Source organism: Danio aesculapii, chromosome 5 (assembly GCF_903798145.1).
Source record: "Danio aesculapii chromosome 5, fDanAes4.1, whole genome shotgun sequence".
Lineage (NCBI taxonomy): Eukaryota > Metazoa > Chordata > Actinopteri > Cypriniformes > Danionidae > Danio > Danio aesculapii.
Window position 1 is genome coordinate 1582984 of NC_079439.1, and position 24050 is coordinate 1607033.

At 34.8% G+C, this 24050-nt stretch overlaps 1 protein-coding gene across 4 annotated transcripts in view; it reads left to right on the top strand.

The window, feature by feature from the left end:
• Positions 1-24050, top strand: part of cita (citron rho-interacting serine/threonine kinase a) — a 187500-nt gene that overhangs the window by 16963 nt on the left and 146487 nt on the right. For all 4 annotated transcript variants that reach the window (XM_056457208.1, XM_056457210.1, XM_056457209.1 and 1 more), the window contains exons 6-9: positions 11436-11578; positions 14729-14822; positions 16678-16884; positions 19828-19981. In XM_056457208.1, the coding sequence (XP_056313183.1) occupies positions 11436-11578; positions 14729-14822; positions 16678-16884; positions 19828-19981 (598 nt within the window). The remainder of the gene's footprint in view (positions 1-11435; positions 11579-14728; positions 14823-16677; positions 16885-19827; positions 19982-24050) is intronic.

Below are 24050 nucleotides of genomic sequence, written 5' to 3' on the forward strand. Positions count from 1 at the left end.
GATCTCCTTATATTAAGAGCTAAAAGCCTTGTGTGTCTGATATTTTTTTTAGTTTTCTTTTATTAAAACTACATAAACCGTTCCATTTCTATAAAAAAAATGTTTATTACCTCATATGTTAGAGTTTATTTAAATTAATGAAAATATATTCATACTTAGGGCTGGGCAGTATGACCAAACCCACGCCAACATGGGAAGATTATGCAAACTCTACACAGAAATGCCAACTGACCCAGCCGAGGCTTGAACCAGCGACCTTCTTGCTGTGAGGCGATTGTGCTACCCACTGCGCCATCACAGTAACTATATCTTTCATGATATAGTTTTTTTAAAAGGTTGCTATTCCAGAAAATGTACATGTATATAATATTTATATAAAAAAAATAAGCATCAATATTCAAGAAAAGTACTTCAAATAACGGTCTGATTTCAATATTTTGTATTTTATTTATTTATTGAATTATTTATTATATATATATTTTTTTTTCTCAATTAAACAACTGTGGTAATGATATCTTGTAATGATGTGCAGAAATTTGTTATACATGCCATTGCAAACAAATTCTTAAAAGCAAAAACAAATAAAACATTATAGGGGTGTAACTGATTTGTGCAGATCATAACCCACGGTTCGGATTAATACATTTTTTTTACTTGTAGATTAATCCTAAGTTCACAGAGAGATCGCCTCTCGCTTCATTCAAATCACATGTATGAAAGCATTCAGGCTTTCCTGTAAAATGTAATGATGACAGTAGAAGTTGTGGTGGGTTATTGGGGATGTGGTGGGTTTCTCAGGTTATTAACCCCTTCAGACCCTGCGTCCATTACAATGGACATCACATGACATCCCATGTTTTTTTCACTTCCGGAGCATTTCACCAAATTTTAAGCCTACAGTCCATGAAAGTGGACATTTTTCATCCAATCAAATGGCAGTAAGGCTCTGCATGATGTAATTTGAAAAAAATCCACTGAACTAAAAAGCAGCATGGCAGCACTTCATTCCAAACACAGAAGTAAGCCACATTTACATGGTTTTATTCAGATGTATTGATATGTTTGCAGATATTTCATAGATTGTATGTAAAAAAGAGGGATTTAACTTACTAATTAAAGTTACAAATCGATTGTAGAATTGCAAGCTTTAGATCAGGATTTTTTCAAATATGTTTGTCCATTACGATGGACAGTGGGTTCAAAGGTCTGTTATTAAAATTTAATCTCCAGCAATGCTGATCGAGCTTTTTTATATTCAAAATGTATATCAATGCACTAATTTTTTGTTGAAACTATTTCATATGCAGAGTACACAGTTCTTGAAGTCCTTGAATGTATAGCAGATGGAAATGTCTCAGATGTGGACAATATGTTGAGTGATGAGGAAGATGGAGATACAGTTGATAGATCTCCAACAGTTGGTACATGTAGGATTAGGGATAGTTAGTTAATTAATTAGTTAAGGCTTTTATTACAATGAAATGCTCCTCAATTAATTGAATTCTGCTATACCATTTATCTGCATATATGGTTTTATAATATTGTATCAATATGAATTAGAATATAAAACATTTATGTTGTTTTGTAAGGGGCAGTTTCTGCTAACAATTTCAGGGCAAGACAGAGATGAGCCACTGTTACCAGAGGTAGGGGGAGAAATTGAGGTTGAGGCAGAGGAAAGTCAGGATCAAGAAGACAGAGAAGATCATGATGCAGATGTAGAACCATTACTTTGTAATGTCACAAAGAAAAGTGATATTCATTGGCGTCAGACCTCCTTTACCCCAGTACAGACTACATGGGAAAGTCCTTCCACTGACCCTCCTGAGCCACTAACACCATATGGCTACTTCAAGCAGTATGTTCCAAGTGAGATGTTTGAACTGATGAGCACAATGACCAATATATATGCGGAACAAAAGGCAGTCAAGGGTTACAAACATGCTTCAGCTTCTGAGATTGAAGTCCTTGTTGGCCTACATATGGCGATGGGCGTGCTTGGTATTCCCAGAGTGAGAATGTACTGGTCCTCCAGAATCAGTATTGGAATTTTCAAGGATACCATGTCTCGAGATCGTTTTTTTCAGCTCCGCTCCAACCTGCATGTTGTGAACAACTATGAGAGGCCTCCGGAAGACACTGATGTGTTCTTTAAGGTCAGGCCACTCTATGAGTCCATAAGGAAACGCTGTCTGCAGCTACAACTGGAGGAAGAGCTTTGTGTTGATGAGCAGATTGTGCCTTTCAGGGGAAAACTCTCTGTGCTCCAGTATGTCAAAGGGAAACCTACACCATGGGGAGTGAAGTTGTATTTCCTTTGTGGCAAAAGTGGGCTTGCTTATGATTTCCTCATCTACCAAGGTGCCACAACAGAGCTTTCTGAGCAAAGCAAAAAGGTTTTAGGCCATGGCGCTTCTGTTGTCACGCACTTGTGCCAGAGAATCAAGGCTCCCAACCATAAGATCTATTTTGACAATTACTTCACCACTTACAATGTTCTTGAAGTTCTTGCAGAAAAGAAAATCCATGCTGCTGGAACAGCAAGGATTTGTCGTTTTGCAAATCCTCCACTAAAGACAGACAAGGAAATGTCAAAGAAAGAGCGGGGAAACCATGATCAAGTTCGAAGTAGAGATGGAAAGATTGTTCTGGTGAAGTGGTTTGATAATCGCTCTGTTGTGCTGGCTTCCAACTTTGTTGGTGTTGGAGAAGAAGATGAAGTTCAGAGGTGGGATCAAAAAGAGAAGCAGTATCTGAAGGTCAAGCGTCCAGAGGTTGTGAAGAAATACAACAAGGCCATGGGAGGGGTGGACAAGCTTGATCAACTAATCAGCCTTTACAGGATTGATATCAGATCTCGCAAATGGCCACTGCGCATGATTTTTCATGCCTTTGATTTTGCTGTGGTGAACAGTTGGCTTGAGTATCGCAGAGACCATGAAAGCAAGGGAACTCAGCCACAGAAAATCATGGATCTTCTTGATTTCAAAATGAATGTGGCTGAAGTGCTTGTGTGTGCTGGGAAGCCGCATGTTTCAAGAAAACGAGGAAGACCAAGCAATTCTGACACCACCAGTACCGACCCTACTCCCCATAATGCAACTAGAGAAAAAAGAGGTGCAATGGAACGTGGGCCAGTTCCTGAAGTCCAAAAAGATATGGTGGACCACATGCCAAATTATGATGGGAAAAAAGAAGCAACAAGATGCAAACTGCCAGGTTGTTCTGGAAAAACACATGTCTTCTGTGATAAGTGCAAGGTGCACTATTGCTTTGTGTCACAGAGAAATTGTTTCAAAGAGGCACACCGAAAATGACTCTAACATGACCACTTGATTTAATCGCAGATGTTCAGTTCGTAAACAAATGTGCAATTTAGGAAGTAAAAACCCTAAAATTGAAGTTGAAATGTTATACTGTTTAGTTTGTGACATAAAAAGAGAAAATGGGTGCATGTCTAACATGACTGAATTGATTGATTCTAAAGATGTTTAGTTTGTTATAAACAATGTGCAATCTAAAAATAAAAACCAAGAAATTAAAGTGAAAATGTTACATTGTTGATGTTTGTGACCTTGAAAATAAACTTCAAGTGTATACTAACTTTTTTGTGTGGTTTTTTTTTTTATTTTATGATGGTATAATGTTAGGGAAGTACAACTGTTTGGACCTGATGTCCACTACAATGGACAAAAAAAAAATACCCCTAAAGAGTGATGAATTAAAAAAATAATAATTTGATCTCATTAATGGGAGCCTCAAGAACTTTGAAAATATACTTTTATATTTTTCTGAAATTTGGAACATAATTCAGGTCTGAAGGGGTTAAAGGTGTTTTCGGTCTCTGCTTGTTTAGCCTGTATTAATGCATTCAGTGTAAGCTGCATGATTAATCATTAAAAGATCAGGATCTCAACACCCACACAACATACATTATATATGATGCTGATTTGCAGATGTTTATTAATCCTCGAATCGCTGAACTCAAATCTGTGTTTGAAAAACGCAAAAATAAACAAAGGGATTTAGTCTTTTGTCTTTTGAATTGGTTATGAAAGTTACAGTCAAATAAGACAGAAGTACTGGGAGAACAGTTTATAGTTCAGATAAAACCACTGATGTTTATGGTAAAGATTAAAATCACCATCATTTGCATTTAACTTGATGCTAAAAAAAATAAGTTGTAGGCAGCAGTTACATTAACATTAATTTATTGAAGATGAGATAATATAATTAATATGGGTTGAACAAATGATAATGTTAGATTTCTACGTTTAGCATTATCAGCAACAGTAGTAGGAACAGTAAATTTTTCACAGTATTGAATATTTTACAGTTTGTTTTTATTCAGTTGATTATTTTTATTTTATTTGTAATTAAATTACAGCTTCTCAGTTCTGTTTGTTAAAACCAAAAGCCTCTTTCAGTGCTGTTTCTGTAAAAATGGAAAGCAAATGACATTTGTCGTCTCCTTTTTGGCTGATCCGAAAAATGGTCTGATCCGTGACTAAAAGACCATGAGATTTGTGAATGGTTACACCACTAAAAGATTAAACCAAGATTAGAAGAACAAAGGCTAGTCCTCATGGAGCTTTCTTAAGAAAGTTCCAGAAAGTGGACCATATGTACCAAAACAGTTCAGATTTTTGATGTAAATCAGTGGTTAGGTTCTTGTTTTCCGGTGGTAAAAGTGTTGCTTTGCTACTCCACCACGTATTGACTGAGGGTACCAGGCCAGTTGACCATAATAATAGTCATGGTTTCTGCTACATTCATTCTTCCATGGCATCACACAAAACATTCAGTTGTTGCTGTTTTTCTTTTTAATAGCAGGTTATATTCACACCAAAACATATTAAAATGTAAGTGCTTTATAACAGAACTAACTTTTTTGTAATCATAGTAGTGCTGTGTGTTATTTGTTCAACCCTTTAAGGTTACAGTTACTGACTGACTGACAGGGCTGCGCGATGCATGAGGCCAGCAAACACGACGTAGCTTTCAGTTATGATTTTACTTCAGGATGTGTTCTGTAGGTCTATTGGAGACATTCATAAATGTTTCTAGCAGATCTAATAAATGTCAGAGACATACTCGTTACATAATTGCACTTCAGCAGTGTTTATTCAAGAGTGCACAAGAAAATCTGCTCTTGAGCAGTGTATATTTGAGGGTGTGTAAGAAGTTTTGTGCACGAACATAGGAAATCGGTGCGCAAGCAAAGAGATTTGCATGCTCTGATTACATGAATGTGATCTGGACTTGTAATACTGCGCTCACCACATTTGTCAGTGAAAGAACACTTTAGGTAGATCTGTGTGAAAGGCCTGCCACAGCTGGAAAACATCCTAGAGGAAACACTGATAGTAAACAGTTTTTGGCCAAATAAATAACAAAATTAAAGTACCCGTTCTTCATCACAGTCAGGACAAAAGTCCACTGTACAATTCAGGAGGGTATATCATTGGGGACTTTACACAAGTCTTTCCAATTAATTGTATATTGTTTTTAACCACATGAATATAGTAAACAAAAAATAATTCTACTGTTTATCACATTTTACAGTTTTGTAAATGTTACTTTTAATTTTCTCAAGTAACATCTTCTCAGTGATATTAAATATATCCTAATTAACAGAAAATGAAAACTTAAACATGAAAAAGTATGTAAACACTTTAAGGAAAGTTCATTCAAAATGCCTTCAGAAATTAGCCAAAGTCAAAATTAGATTAGATTCAACTTTATTGTCATTACACATGTACAAGTACAAGGCAACGAAATGCAGTTTAGGTCTAACCAGCAGTGCAATAGCAGCAAGTGCAGGATACAGGTATATTAAGTGCAGTTATAGAAAAACTATGGTGATATTTACAGATGAATGTACTATGAACATTATATACAGGTTGATTGAACAGAGTTTTACAATGGATGAATATATGTACAGGATGCTATTAATAATCAGAGGTATGCACATAGATATGTAGAAATGTATATGTACAGTGTATGTATATGATTCAAGATGAATTCGTGCAACGCAGTGTGACGAATATGTGCAATGTCAGTTGTGCAAATAATAAATAATGCTCAATAAAATATAAACAATTACAATTCTTGCGTAGATATTGAAACTTAGAGATCACTTGTTGAAAACATGAAGCAATTGGCAACACTGAGTTGACCACGCCCACTTATTTGCATTTTGGAATAAATTATTTTGCGCTACATATTAATGGGAGAAATTGTTCCCACTGACATCATTCCTCTGTATCTTATCGCTGTAGTTGTGATCTGAACTATGCTCTTCTTTAAGCTCCTAGGGTTTGTGTCCTCACAGCACATTTTAGCTCTTAAGTGGCTATTTAAAATACTTTGAAGGTTTTATATTTTGTTACAGACATAGTGTCATCCTCCAACTGATTTGCAGCATATGAAATGTCCCAAACACTATTTTTAACTGTCCAAAATGAGCAAAAAAATGTTGTTTTTACTCTCTGATAGTCAAAGCAAGTTTAAAAAATTAATTCTATGTTAAATATGCATTAAAAACAGTCAGGAAAAAGTGTTTTATGTAAATTCGGACCACGAGTGCACATATATGGACACCATTTCTCTATAAAAGTACATCCTATCAAAAGATGATACTTAGATTTTTATTCTAATTAGATTCCAATAAGCCCAAATAGCAAAGAGAAATAAAAATGCATGTAAAAAACACCTTGGGCCTTATTTTTACAACTAGATCTTTATCCTTTATCTTGCTTTGTGTGAGCCTTAATGGTCAGACAGTCCCTGAACTGCACTTATTATTAAAATGCATCAGTTTTCAGAAAGCCTCCATTAATGAATGCGAGTTATTGTGTAATATTGCACCGGCTGATGTGTTTCTAAGCACAGGAAGTGTTCAAAAGCCAACCCACACTGTATCTGTGGGGTGTGGTGGAGGTTTTCCAGAGCAAACGCAGACGGCACAAAGTGACTAAAGAGATGATTTTTCTATTTCTGCCACCTTCTTGGCTCCAAACGCCCCCGGCTGAAGACGGGGAGACGCGTAATCTGTCTTTACCCGAGCAATGTGCTGAAAAGACCCTCGCTAGCTTGTTGCTAGGATACGTGGGCTAGAATTTGGTGCTCGTGTCCCACCGGCTTTGCTTTCCATTCATACTCTCTTGTGTGTGTGTGCGTGTGTGTGATTTCCATGCAGTGTGTGTTGTTCTGGATCACATATATATAGTGTGTGAGGGGTTCATCAGGGTCTCAATAGCCCAGGGACTCTTGATGATGCTATGAATCTGTTCTTGAAGTGTGGTTGGATGGAAATGAGCTGCTGTTTTGATCTGCGCAGGATTGTTATTCTCCCGTCCATGTTTAAAAGCACTCTGCTTTCTGAATGAACTTTTTTGTCGAGCTGATGCCACAATTTAAACCTCATTTCCAAATTCCTGCATTGAAATTTCTTTAAAATGAAGAGAGAGAGGCTTGGGATGAAGATATAAAATGTTGGAAATCAGTCAGTTTATAGCCAGCCTTTATATATTTACATTTTCAATGAATATATTTTCTTTTCATTCAATTTAATTTAAATTTTCTATGATTTCTATTTTTCTTATTCTTTTTGTATTTTATTTATTGTCTCACTATTGTAATGCGCACTTTAAATTAATCAATCAATCAGTCAATACATTTATAACCAATGTTTTATATTTTCATCTATAAGTCTATTATTTTCTTTTCTTTATTGGGTCACTTTATTTGAATGTACAGTTCACACTATTAATAAGCCATTAGCTAAAACTCTTCGCTCAATAAACTACTAATTATATGCTTATTAATAGTTAATAAGGTAGCTGGATTTAGGTATTTGGTATAGGATTAGGGATCTAAAATAAGATCATACTTTAAAAGTGCCAGTAAACGGTTCATATCTTAATAATATGCAGGTTATAAACCAGGAGTTAATGGTGTGAATTGTTACACAATCTAAAGTGTCACCATTTATTGGTTTAGTTGGTGCTGTATTTTAGTGTAATATTTTACTGTCATCTCAAAAAAGGTAATTGCTAGCTGAAATCTTTATTTAACGATTTAAAATGTTTTGCTAAAATCACCAAGGGCTTACTTTACATTTTCAGCAGAGTAATTTAACTAATAACTACTACAGTGAATAATTTGACATCACTTTGCTTGGCACTTAAAAGCCTTAATGTTTTTTTCTATTACTGTAGTAATAAAGGGAAAATAAAAGGAAGTAGTCCTAAAATCAAAGATTATCAGGAATGGCCTATTCTTGTAACGTCACATTCAAGAAAGTACTTTACTCATGCAAAAACAAAACAGCACAAAACAAAAATATTGACATAGATATTTTAATTTATATTCATTTTATTTATTTAAAAAGATGCACAGTTACCGATAAAACAAAACTGCAAAACTAAAATATTTACATAGATATTTTAATTTATATAATTTTTTAGATTTATTTTAAATGAAGCACACTTATTCAAAAAATAAAAGCAAAAATATTTACATTTTTAAATTTGTATTTATTTATTTGTTTATTATAAATGCTACACACTCATACATAAAAACGAAACTCATTCATTTTCTTTTCGGCTTAGTCCTTTCATTAATCTGGGGTCACCACAGCGGAATGAACCGCCAACTTATCCAGCACATGTTTTACGCAGCGCATGCCCTTCCAGTTGTAACCCATCACTGGGAAACATCCATACACACTAGACTTGGGCGGTAATATGGCATAAAAAAGCAACGGTGTCAGTTTCAATACTGTTATACCATCATAAAAACAATGCACTTATATATGAGGCAAGTATTAAATATTAAATATTATTTATTTAATGGCTAAAAATGCGTATGTGTGGAGGAGAGAGAGAGAGATGAGGTAAGATGGCGAGTCGCGCACCAAGTTACCTGGTCTGAAAAAAGAACACAACCTCTGCAGTTTAGCAGTATTTCGGGTTTCGACCGAACAAGAAGGGAGACGTGGTAAATACCAACTAGAGGTCTGCATTCCCTCTGCAGGACCGCGGGACCGTGGGACCCGACCACATTTCTTGCGGTGCGGGAAAAAATTATATATATAATATATATTTATATATATATAATAAAGCGCGGAAGCGGTCGGTAACTCTGGTGTAATTTAACTCTGGTGTATATTTGCATCCCTAATATATATATATATATATATATATATATATATATATATATATATATATATATATATATATATATATATATATATATATATATATATATATATATATGCACAGAGTACAAACAAGAATGTTATGTATATACATATCTATATTTGACTTGCGTTTAATTTTTACCCAGCACCAGAAATTGGTATTAGCAGGACAAGTCAAATGTTTTTTTTTTCTCTCACGTGCTTCAATGGCTGACTGCTCTTGCATATTCTCTCTGGAATACTGGGAAGTAATTGTAAAGATTACGATATTGTTCATGTCTTATTCCAGTAAATTCACTGGCTATTTTATACATCCACCCATAAGACAGTTTCATAAGAGAATAAGTCACACCGATGCTCAATTAGAGATGCGTAACAATCACAATAAATAATTCAGGGTTTACATTTGCATATATTTATTCTCATGCTGCTGAGAAATCACTGTTTTTAAAGTTTAGATGTTCTGTGCAGTAATTAATCTAAGCCTGTGGTGGGGTTTCAGGCTGATGCTCATCTATAAATAAACACACAGTCATTCATAAACCTCCATCTCTTCACACACATTCTCACACATTTTTCCTCTGTTTTTCTGTGTGTGTTAATTCTTCAGTTTGCAGCACTCTCTAAAGATGCAGTTTAAGCTAATTGTCTAATTGGAATGATAATAGCGTAATCGCTAGCTTTTACTTAGATGTGTGATGCAGACGAGTGGCTGCTAATTAAACCCACGTGACGGCATCAGCCGGATGGAGAGGCTTGCTTTTGGGTGATCCGCAATAATAGATTCAGATACAGGTGATTATTATGTAATGTCACGTTGTGAGGTCTGCAGTACATCAGATGCTCTGTGATTATTCCTGTTTGATGCTGATACACTGATTGTTCCTGTAATAAAGAAAAGGTCAAAGCTATTGCCATTTAAAAAATAAAATAAAAAAGACTGTACATGCACACTTCACAACTAAACATTTCGACAAAACATTCATAACTCGGCTTGATTAAATATAACTTTCTTTTATATTTGAGCAAACAGAAATGTGTAAAGAAATGTTGGGTCGCTCAAAGATATTTAGACTGGACAAAATCAAAAAGGTTGTCGAGTCATGGAAGATAGTGAAGGGTGGGGCGGGAGTGTGTGTGAGGAGGGGGATCGGTAAAATTAGGTGCCAAATCAGATTTTTAAAGATTTCAGATCCGGCTTGTTCTGGCACAATTTAAGCCCTGTCAGTAATGATACAATATAGTTTGGTATGAAGTTTTGGTATGACGTGATTTGTTTTATCAAAAAATGTCTGCTAAGAGCGTGGCTTGGAAGCAATAGTAATAAGCGTTGACACTGAAGACCCGTGTTAATCAGGCATTAGGGTTATTTCCAGTCGAGGCGCACGACTTGCGCACGCAAATAGGGAGTGATGCGCACATGGTGTGCAAGCGGTGCGCACATGACCTGCTTGGATTTTCCAGGCACACCTAGTTGAAAAACATCAGAATGCCACGTGCGCACAACTATTCATGTAAGTAGAACTAACTGATCTACTTAACACTTTGAACACAGGCCCTCGTGATCCTCGAGCACCATGTTGGGGACCCCTGTCTTAGACAAACACAGCGCACCCAAACACTGCAGTGCTTTTGAATTCTCTTCATAAATAAAACTTGTACAGGGTGTGACATCAGTGTATGTGAAGGGGCTTGTAATTAACTCATGAAAGAATAAAGTTATGTTTAAAACCAAGCACCCCATTGTTTTTCTTGTGAAGTTCATTAAGGTGTGTCGTGTTCATATAAATGGCCCACCCTGGCCTGTAGTTATATCGGAACAACAGCAATGGTTTGTCTGTTTGTCTTCTTCTGAGAAAATGGTTGATGGTCACCTAGTTATGAGTGATGCCAGGGGAGCGCATTGAAATGGTAAAGAATCCACGCACTTGCGCTTTTCACTAGACAAGTTTTCGGTTTCGTCATCACCTCCTCAGGTCAGAATAACACACACAAAAATGAGTGCTGTGGCTAGCAGCAGGGTGGAGATTGTAAATATGTAAGGATGTCGCCAGAGTTTTTTTTCTAAAAATCTCAGCCATTTTTAGCATACTTTTAGCATAATTTGTAACGTTGCAGTGTGTAATTGAAAGAATGATTGCTGTTGCCTTTACTTGAATGCTCAGATTTGATTATTATGATTTGTTTTGTTGACGGAGTTTGTGTGGTGTTTGTGTATGTTTTTGCACAGGTGATGGAGTATCTGCCCGGCGGAGATCTCATGACTCTGATGAACAGATATGAAGATCAGTTTGATGAATCCATGGCTCAGTTTTACCTTGCCGAGCTCATACAGGCCGTTCACACACTCCATCAGATGGGATACGTTCACAGGTATAGCTTTATTAAATAGCTAACAGAGTTTAGTTCACATTCAAACACTCTTTTATTCCAGCGTCAACCAGACTGTCGAACGCAGTAATGCGTATGTCTAGTAGTGGTGTAATGGATCACAAATCTCACGGTTCGGATCACATTATGGGTTTATTAGTCACGGATCGGACCATTGTTTGGATCAGCCAAAAAGGGTTTATCCATTTATTACAGAAACAGCACCGCAAGACACTTTTGGTTTTAACAAACAGATCGTAGAACCTCTAATTTAATTAAAAATAAAATGAAATGAAGAAATAATCAGCTGAATAAAAATATACTGAAATATTCAGTGCTGTGAATTAACTGTTAATACTACTGTTGCTAACACTACATATAGAAATCTAACATTATCGTTTGGACAACTCATATTTATTTTTAGTGTCATTTTCAATAAATGATTCAGTTATTCACTCATAAACTTCATGTTTCATTGCTAGATGATCATTATTGAAGAATTATTCAGTGGAATATTTATGACGGCTGGTTGTCGCCACCTTTTGGTTAAATAATGTAATTTCTGCCTACAACTTTCATATTTTTAAGCGTCGAGTTAAACGCATATGATTGTGATTTTAATCTTTACCATAAACATCAGTGGTTTTATCCAAACTATAAACTGTTCTCCCAGAACTTCTGTGTTATTTGACTATTTGTAACTTTCATAACTAATTTAAAAGACTAAAGACTGGATCTCTTTCTTTTTCAATCACAGATTTGAGTGCAGCAAATTAAAGGATTAATAAACATCTGCAAATCACATCATTTATAATGTATGCTGTGTGGGTATTGAGATCCTGATCTTTTAATGATTAATCCTGCAGCTTACACTGAATGCATTAATGCAGGCTAAACAAGTAGTGACAGAAAACACCTTTAATAACCTGAGAAACCCACCACATCCCCAATAACCCACCACAACTTCAGTCATCATATTTTACAGGAAAGCCTGAATGCTTTCATACATGTGATTTGAATGAAGCGAGAGGCGATCTCTCTGTGATAGTTACAAACTTAGGATTAATCTACAAGTAAAAAAAGTATTAATCCGAACCGTTGGTTGTGATCTGCACAAATCAAATAGACTAAAACTCAATAGACTAAAGACTGAATCTCTTTCTTGATTTTTGCGTTTTTCAATCACAGATTTGAATGCAGCTATTCGAGGATTAATAAACATCTGCAAATCAGCATCATTTATAATTGATGTTGCGTGGGTGTTGAGATCCTGATCTTTTAATGATTAATCCTGCAGCTTAGAGCTGTATTCGGGCCATAAAAGTTATATTAAAAGAGCCTTTTTTCAAGAATGAGTCATTTATACATGTTTTAACATAATTTATGAATAACAAACATAGGCTATAGGCAACTTGGAAGTTGAAACAAAGAAATAAAATAAGTCCTCTGTAACATCGTAACATCTCAGCACTCTAAATAGGCCAAGGTACATATGCTTAGCCTTTAAATTGGCCAACACACCAATGAAAATAAGTCTTTCTTAACCAATTAAATTAAAACAAATTATAAATTATGACGGGTATTTGGAAATAACGTAATTAAGATAAAGGCTCTGGGAATTGTTTCGCCACTTCTCTTCACAATCTGGCATTAGCTTAATGCCATAAAGGCGACAGTAAAGCTGAATAATAAAAGAATAATGCCAACATTAGCCTATATACTCAGTCTACATTATGATTTTATGGTTTAATTAATATTTAGTTATGATTTGAAAACCTTTTACTCACCAAGATTAGGCAGTGTGTTTTTGTGGAGGAACATTATTGAATCCACTGTAGATGGATTTAGTGCAGTTCTCACTGAGGGTGCTCTCTGCTGCTGCTACTGGCCGGGATGCATACTGTTCTAGCTAATTTAGCATGTTTTGGATAGAATTGTTTGTTCATCTTTCACCAGCCAACAACATCCATTTCATTTTCCATGACAGCAAGTGACCTCGTCATCTTCCCTGTCAGCTAGCTGTATATTGCTGTTTAGCTCTCTACCATAATACGCAGTGTATGAGCGACCGCCGAAATACCTTGGCGGCTAGAATGACCGTTCTTATTGAACTGGCGGCTGGCCTGACCGCAGTCAAAATTAGCTCTTTTTGACGTCTCCGTCATCATTTGTTTCACTTTTACAGGCATGGATTTTAATGCTGTAACAACCTATTTGATTACTTTCTCACGCTAATCCAAATGCATCACATGACTGTTCATTTACAGCCCAAGCCCGGCCCAGCCCCGTCTAAAATGATAGAAATTAAGCCCGAACCCGTCGGGTCCCGATGGATTCGGGCAAAGATCTTCAGCTCTAGTGCAGCTTTTTTCTATTTTAAATATTTCCCAAACGATGTTTAACAGATTCAGGAAATTTTCACAGTATGTCTGATAATATTTATTTTTCTGGAGAAAGTCTGATTTGTTTTATATCGGCTAAATCAAAAGCAGTTTTTAATTGTTTTAAACCCATTGTAAGGTCAATATTATGAGCCCCCTTAAGCTAGATTTGTTTTTCGATTAGTTGACAGAACAAACCATCATTATACAATAGCTTGCCTAATTACCCTAGAAAAATTTTTAAGGGGTAATAATATATTTTTTAAATATATTTTAATTCCAGCCTAAGTAGAACAAACAAGACTTCAGAAAAAAATATATATAATAGGAAATACCGTGAAACATTTTGCTCTGTTAAATAGCACCTGGGAAGTATTTAATAAGAAGAAATGTAATAATTAATCATTTGAAGTGTGTGTGTGTGTGTGTGTGTGTGTGTGTGTGTGTGTGTGTGTGGTATGTATATATTTGTATTAATTCAATCAATGTAAATAGAATTTTTTGTAAAACAATCTATGCACACATAATTGTACATAATTACAAGTTATTTTATAATTATAAATGAGTTTTCTTCAATATAATTTCAGTTTTTTAATCGATTGAATGAATAACACAGATTTAGTCATTCAACTTTTTGCCTACTCTTGTGTCTTTTTTCTTTTTTAATGTAGTTTTATGTTGTCGTTTTTAGTGCATCCTATTTATTTATTGTATTGTTTCTCATGTCTCATTGTGTATCCCTGCTGGGTTTCTCTCTTTCTTTCTTTCTTAGAGATATTAGACCAGAGAACGTGCTGATTGACCGCACTGGTCACATTAAACTGGCAGACTTTGGATCGGCAGCAAGACTGACTGCTAACCGAACGGTAATGAGTGTGAAGACATTATTCAGAGAGAAAGATTTCTGTTCAGTAAAGACTGATCATCTTATGCACTCTGAATTATTGAAATATTCTGTCTGTATATAGATTATTACAATGTTCCCACATGTTTTGGAATAGCATGCACTTTTAAAAGTTCTATTTCAGACATTGAAAGTGAGGGAATGTTATATATTTTTTGTCCAAGTCATGGAATATCAGTGATATCTGTTCATCATTTTATATTTTATCTCACATTATCAAACGGAATTTTTATTCTGTGCCATATTTATCATATTGTGGCGACACAGTGGCGCAGTAGGTAGTGCTGGTCACTGGTTCTCCCAGCAATCGCATGGGTTTCCTCCGGGTGCTCCGGTTTCCCCCACAGTCCAAACACATGTGGTACTGGTGAATTGGGAAAGCTAAATTGTCCGTAGTGTATGAGTGTGTATGGATGTTTTCCCGAGATGGGTTGCGGCCGGAAGGGCATCCGCTGCGTAAAACATGTGCTGGATAAGTTGGCGGTTCATTCCACTGTGGCGACCCCGGATTAATAAAGGGTGTTTTGCCTATTATTAGTGGTTCTGCTCTTTTTCACTGCCATTTGTAGTTTCAGTAAGTCACGTTAGTAGTTAGACCCACAACCAAATATTTCCAATTATTGTAGCCTTAAATGACTGATTTTTGCATTTTCTCTCTCTCAAATTTAGCAGCAATATTTGTAGCATTTCTTGTGTTGTTTTGCATGCAACTATTAGACTCTATTTAGTTATACAAAGAAACAAACCTCATAGCCATTTAAAGCCTACTCCATCATATCTGATGAACAAACAAAACTTAAGCTTAACATTTCTTCAACAGCAGCATTAGAAAACCCATGCCAAAACTATTATTTTAGCTATCGATACAAGAAAATTAGCATTGTTCAAATTGGCTTTGGCAAGAACGCATGTTGCAATGATGTCAAATAATGTGTCTGAAGCAGGTCGCACGCTGAAGAAGCACAGTGCTGTGCTTATAATGCGAATATGATGTGGTTTATGCAGATTATCTGAAAGGAGTTTGAACAGTGTCATGCATGCTCCTTTAAATGTTGCATCATATGCTTGATTTTACATTAAATTCATCATTTGCAGAGTCATTTACAGTTTTCTTTTTTAGTCACTGAAGGATAGACATTTGGCTTACAGTGATTATTTACTTCAAGATATGCATTTAGACAATTTTATTGTTAATTTCAGATGTACCTATACAACATCTATTGAGCGCATGAGGAGTTGAGTTTATAGTAACATGTTTGATAGCGCTGTCCCCAAGTATATGAATAGAAAATATGTCAGAGCGAGTAATGTTTATTTTCCACAGTGTACAGCTATCAATGTTCCCTAAGAATGTATATGTACCCAAATTAGCTCAAAACAATTAGCTTCAAACTAAAAACAATACTTAAATGAACGACAAACAACAACAACAGCATTAAAAAGCCTAGTGTTCCCAATGTTGATTATCAAGAAGTCATTTATTGCAGATGGTATCTCCACACTAGGTTATATTAGGTTGTGTTTTTACATTGAAATGCTGCTATAAACACAATTCTTTGTGCTCCCAGCTATACACAGTTCTCAACACATTGCTGTAGTGTTTCCCATCCAATTATCTTTTCTTCAACTTTCTAAAGTTAGTTTTAAAGGCTTAAATTTATCTTCTCAAATATTTAAACAGCTTTGAAGGTCAGGGAAAAGTCAGAGAATTTCATATCTGTATTATAACAGGGTTCCCACTGTAAGACAGTGTAAGAGCATCGTTTAATTGTGATAAATTGAGTATTAATTGAATTGCGGGTCGTTATTTGGCGTAGGTGACGTCCTCCAAACTCCCGGTGGGAACTCCAGATTTTCTGGCCCCTGAGGTCTTGTCGGCACTTAGCGGAGGGTCAACATGCAGCTTCGGCCCTGAGAGTGACTGGTGGTCTCTGGGGGTCATCGCTTATGAAATGATCTACATGAAATCACCCTTCACTGACGGCACGTCTACAAAAACCATCAACAACATCATCAACTTTCAGGTGAATTCATATTGCTTCTGTCAACGTTATAATGCTGTCAGAATGAGCCTATTAATCAATTTTTAAAGGAACATGGTTGCACAGAATTTCAGAAATATCAGCAAATATAGCAAATTTAAAATATTTATTCTAGGGCAACATTACATTTTCTTTAATTGAAGACAATCGTGTCCTTATTCAAAGATTTTTTTGTTTTAAAGTTGATCAAATTTAATGGTTTACAAATATTTTTTAGAACTATTTTCTGCAAACACAAAACCAAAATGATCTCAGACTGTAGACAAAAAATATATAAACACAAAACAGCAACGAAACAACAAAACAAAAAAGAAACAAGAAAACTACTACAAAACAAAGAAACAACAAAATAGAAAAGAAACAACAATAAAAAGCAACGAAACAAGAAAAAGAAACAATAAAACAAAAAAAACTACTACAAAACAAAAAGCGACAACAAAATAAAAAAAAACCACAACAAAACAGAGAAACAACAAAAAGAGACAATAAAACAAAAAAGAAAAAGAAAAGAAACTGCAGCAAAACAAAGAAGCAACAACAAAAAACACAGACAACAAAAATAAAATTCACTTGAACATGCAGCCAGAGGTGGGTAGAGGATCCAAAATCTATACTCAAGTAACAGTACAAGTGCTTGCGGAAATTTTATTTAAGTAAAAGGAACAATCTTAAAAGTTACTCGAGTAAGAGTAAAGTATCTGATGAAAAAAATTACTCAAGTAAATAGTTGCTAGTTACTTTTTATTTTATTTATTTATATATATATATATATATATATATTATATGAAGCTGCTTTAACACAATCTACATTGTATAAGCGCTATACAAATAAAGGTGAATTGTATGTATGTATGTATGTATATATACATGTATACATATATATATGTATACATATATACATATATATATATATATATATATATATATATATATATATATATATATATATATATATATATATATATATATATATATATATATATATATATATATATATATATATATATATATATATATATATGTATACACAAACACACACACATAGTTGAAAATTATTCGCCCTTCTGTGGATTTCTTTTCTTACTCAAATATTTGCCACATGATGCACACATTCAGGAATTTTTCACAGTACTTCCTATATTTTTTCTTCTGGTGAATGTCTTACTTGTTTTATATCTGCTACAATAAAAGCAGTTTTTAATGTTTTTAAATCGATTTTAAGGTCAATGTTATTAGGCCACCAATAATAATTTTGTTTTTATTGTCTACAGAACAAACAATTCAGTGATTTGCCTATTACCCTAACTTGCCAAATTAACCTAAAATAACCCATTACACACACACACACACACACACACACACACACACACACACACACACACACACACCATTTTTATGTTAAAAATAATGTTTAAATGTTATGTTTTTAATGGTTAACAGTGTGAATGACTAATATGTGCAGGGCTAATCAGTTATTCCATTAAACAGCAGTTTCTTTAGTTATCCCATTCCATTATTAAAGCTCAAATTAGTATAATTGTAACACTTACCACTGCGTGTTTCAGGTTGGTGCTGGAATTCATGTATAATTCGATGTACAGTGAGCATCGCTTTATCAAAGTATTCTTGTTGACATCTTGGAGTGAAATCAAAGACTGAACTAGAGGCCTATCTTGACCTGGTCCGAAAAACTCCGCACAGACAGCGTGACCGTCCTTCTCGGAACCACCAGATGGCCATGGCGTGACCGCAGTATAAACGCACACGTCTTCCATTATTCCAACATAGGCGCGCGCAGTTTAATCAAAAGCTGGAGACGCGTCTGTATAGCAACCTCTCGTGACACAACCTCTCCAATGCGGTATTTGCAAATAAGTCATATGAATCATATTTATTATTGTTTGACAGTAACTGAGGAACGCTGCCAAATGTAGAGAAGTAAGAGTAATGCTTTTTCTCTAATAATTTACTTGAGTAAAAGTACACATTTTTAAATGTACTCAAAAAGTACACGTTACCCAGCAATTTTACTCAAGTAAATGTAACTTGTTACTACCCACCTCTGTATACACTACAGTGCTTTCCACAGGTTTGAAATATAATTGCGCTTGTGGCCGAATTAAAGCACACCATTTACCCAAATCACCTAAATTAACTATATGCAACAAACAAAACATAATTTAATTTTTAACAATAATTTAATTATGACACTAATATACAGTTTCTTTTCAATGGGTTAAAGTAAAAAAATCCTCTATTTCTCTTATGCTACTCGGGAGCCATGTGCAGCCACTGACAGGTCAAATCTGCTTCTCTCTCTCTTTCAAGTTCAAAGCAAACTTGAATGCCAAAACATTTTAGAAATGTATATAAAATAGCCCGTGTAATATATTAACATCATCAAATTATTACAATAATCAGCAAATGAGAAATAAATGACAGAAAAAATAAGAAAAAGACAATATCTCTAAAAAAAATACCTTTATTTAAAAGATTAAAACTTGTAGATTATTTAAATAAGGCAAATACATTGATGGTGACACAGTTTTAATTTACTAGAACTTCTATGTTAAGCTGCTTTGACACAATCCACATTGTAAAAGCGCTAGAGATATAAAGATGAACAACATTTTAAACTCCAAAAAGGCACGTCTCTCTTTATCTGCTAAACTCATGAGACTCTCTGGGCCGTTAATATACCTGGGTGGCCCACTCAAGTAAAGTATGTGTGGTAAGCGCTGCACTAAAAATGTACACCTTAAAGTCTTACTTGGTCAAACTTAAAAAGCATTAAAAATGAGTTGGAAAATAAGAGTCAAATTGTCTTTAATTCTTCAGTGCCCTCTTGAAAAGATGAGAAAAGGACAAAGTTTATAAAGCCAGTTTTCTAAATGTGATGTTTTTCTGCATGCATTGTGTCCACAGCGGTTTCTGAAGTTCCCAGATGAGCCCAAAGCCAGCGCTGCGTTCATGGACCTCCTCCAGAGTTTATTATGTGGATCTGCAGAGCGTCTGGGTTATGAAGGCCTCCGCTCACATCCCTTCTTCTCCTCTGTTGACTGGACAAACCTGAGACACGGTAAGATGAGTATTAAAAATGCATTTGAGCAATTCCAGCGTTGTGGATGTCAGATTTGCTGTAAAATCTCCAAAAATTCACATTATATTGAAAACATCTGTTTATATTTTCCAAAACCGCTAACCACAGAGTTATAGGAGCAGAAAAATATCAATCTGTAAACATTTTAGGTTTTAAATGAGGAAATTAAACATGCGTTATGGATGTGGCCAAAAAAAGTATGAGTTTAGAGTTTAAACATGATTGATTTTATTTTATTTGACATTTTAGCATATGAGGAAAAAGCTTGGTTATGGATGTGACGGATGTGAAATTGGCACTTGTATAATGGAGGACCAGTAGTGCCAGTTAGAAATAAAATGAATCAAATGATCAATTTAATAACTTAAGCATAAAAGTGTATATAAATAAATCACAATTTAAATAATGGACCAATAAATAGGCAAAAATAAATGTGTTTATTTAAATTGTGGTTTTAAACATCATTTAATAAAGCAAAAAAACAATGCATTTAACAATAACTTAAATGTTTAAATAAATAGACAATTTTATAAATGTTTATTAAATTAATGTTTTAAAACGCTTTTTAATCAAAACAATAAAGAAGTATATTTATAGATCACTTTAAATGCATTTAAAAGCACCATTTAATAAGCTTTTTAAAAAGCCATTTGACAAGTGTTTTTCTGTATTTACCTCTTGCTTTTCTTTTCTTTTTGCCACATGTTTTTCTGGAGTTGAAAATAAATTGAGTTAAAAAATGCTATTGGACAGTCCACAAGTGGGAGCAACCAATCAACTTTCACCTCAACCCAGCTAAAAAATGAAACTCACACTGTCATTGGACAGAGAGAAAACTGTAGCTCATTTTAGGGCGATTTGGTGAATCAGATTTGGTCAATCGTTTGAAAACATTGAGTATTTTTACAGTACTGTACAAGCCTACGGAATAAACTTAGAAAGGGTTTCGCTATGTTGGTGAAAACCTTATTTTTTTCATGGTTAGGTTGACATTTGCATGGAATTGTTCATCTGTATTCTCCTCATCAATGTGTTGGCAACATAATTATTCAATGTTAATTATGGGTTATTAATCATTAGGCTGATCACAGCTATTTAAAGTGTTCACTACTATAATTCCTTCACTTCATAGTGTGCTTGGATGTGTCTCGCTGCTAGTGTTGAGGGAAAAAAGGAAATATAAAGTTAAAGTCAAAGCTACTTTATGTATTCATTTGTTTCTTTGTATGTTTGTTAATGCAATGTTTTTGACATGGATATAGCCGTTGTTGTTGCTGACATGGCATTAAATAAAAAAATATGATAAACTAATATAGGATTAAAATTAAATATTAAAAAAATAATAAATCACAAGAGCGTGAATAATTTTGACTTCACCTTTATTCCAGTCTAAATTCACTTAAAAAAGCTGCTAAACATATTACATGCTTACCTTTAAAGGAAAGTTATGTAAAAGTATATATTTATAATTATTAATATGCTATTATTAACAGTAAGATTAAACAGTAAGTTACGTTTTTTTACCCAACACTGCTTTCTGCACAGATTGTTCTGCGGGTTTAAGTGAAACACCAGATCTGAATTAATTCATTAAGCCTGTGGCGTAAAGCTCCGAGTTTCATCTGAATCTGCTTTAAGACTTTAGGACTATTAGATTAGATTAGAGACTGCAGCATTAGCTGAAATCAGGGCATTAGTACTTTTATAACAGTAAACACTCTATTTTTCTAGTATATAATAGAATAATAGATGTTCTATTATTACCAGTGTTGTAAAGAGCTTTTATGGACACTGAGACTCAAAAACTAAGAAGGACAATGTTTATGAAGTATATTTTAAAATAAATAGTTTATAATGTTATGAGTAGGCCCACACAGAATCTGTGCGCGCAGAATCATTAATTCTGTTTATTTACTTGAGTAAATGTTTGTAAATCTATATTTATTCAGTTTTTATATTAATTACAGTAATATTATCGACTAATATGAAAATGTTCATCTGATTTATGTGCAGTGCAGTTTGTACAGTCATATTTTCTGTCCTTTAGTAGAGATATTATATGAGAGACTTGCTTTGTTTACCAAGTAAAGTGAATCTAATTGGATTTGCATTTTAAACATTAAATAAAAGTTAAAAAGGTATTACTTTTTATTTCACATATTAAGATTTTAGTTATGATACTCCCAAAATAATTCAGCAGAATCCGCAGATTTTAACCAAAATTCTCCACAGAAATGACAAAAAGCATCCGCAGATTCTGTCTGGCTCTAGTTATGAGTTACATTTTAAAGTTAAATAGGGCTGCAGCTATGGATTATTTTAATAGTTGATTAATCTACCACTGTAATCAATCGATTAATCAGACGAGCTTTTCCCAATTTCTTTGAAGATCTTGTGACTGAAATGCAAGAGAGCAGTAAGGAGTGTATAAAAGCCAATCATGCACACACACACACACACACACACACACACACACATTGCGACAATCTTTATTCCGTTTAACTCAATTTGAACCCCGAAAACTAATAATGCATAAAGGATAAAATAAAAACAAGCTGCATATTATTTAATTAAAATAAATAAATTCTCTCTTTTTCTTCCTCTTATGTTGATTTTAATCCATGACCCGGCCCCGCATTAAAATAAATATAATTAGCTAATCAAATAAAATTTATACAGATAGGAATTGATGTGTAAATGTATGTATTTTTAAAAATTATGTGTCAGCAAATTGTATCGATCATTTCTTGTAATGGATTAAAGGGCACATAGTTGACCTCTTTTTTCTGATTTAATATTAATATTATGGTTGTTCTGAGTGTGCCAGTTTAGGTTCAGTTTAAAACACAGTTCAAGATTGTTTTATTATAATGTGTTATAAAGTGTCATGTTGGGGGCGTGTCCACAGCTCGCTGATTTATGGGTGTGTTGCTTCACATGTAGACTAGTTTCGGCTTCCCGCCCAACGTAACAAGGGGGCGGGGCCATGACCCGTACATGTACAACTCTGACACAGACCAAGCAGAGGGTACAAAATCATTTGTGTCTTTGTACAGTTTTACAGCCAACTGTGTGCTAGTTTCAAGTGCCGAGCTTGTACACAGAAACTAATAACCACACACACTGAATTAACTTTGACTGAGGCACCGGATGCGCCGCTCGAAGCCGCGATACGGCACACCAGACACTCTCTGTGGCGCGGCAGAAACATGAAGTGTCCCGAATCGTCGCGCCACGCATTTTTGAATTCTAAACATAGGTTTCTGCAGCGGTCCGCGGCGCCCAGCCGTCGACTTGAGTGTACCCTGATAGAAACCGATGTTTAGAACTCTAAAACACATGCTAGTTAAGATCACAGGGAGCTTCTGGGATCGTGAGAAATGCAAACGGCTGAAGTATAAGGTAGACTCAATGAGAAGTATGCATGTTTGCAAACCTACCTAAAGATACAACCAATAATTCCGATTAGTGCGATAATGTGGAGAATATTGCTCTTGTGTTGAGCCCAATGAGCCTTGCATCTAAAAATAGAGCTAGCGTGTTCCTTTAGCGATATCGCTTCGACTCACGCTGAAAATGGCGGACGTGAATAAACAAACTGAGGATTTGATGACGCGCCTGTCAATCAATATTGGTGGGCGGGGGGACCGCTCTCCTACGTAAAGTTGCGGTCAGTTTGAAAACCGCTCCAATTGGTCCACCGTTTTTATGTTGCTAAATTGAATAAAAAGCACTGGGTGTGTTTATATCAGCCCAATATGACGGTCTATACACCATACATGCACATATGTCTGTCCAAACAGCTTGAAAAGTAGATTTTTCACCATTGTGCCCTTTAAGTTTAATCATTTGACAATAAGTTTCAGCCCTAATAAACATATTGCATCTATTTTATGAAGTTTTTACTGTCAAATGATTGCTGGAAAGCATCTTACACTACCATTTAAATTTTTGGGGTTAGATTTCTTTCAGATTTCTTTCTTTTTGTTACTTAAGGGCACATTAAATGGATAGTAAAGACTTAAAATGTTTTAAAAAGATTTCTTTT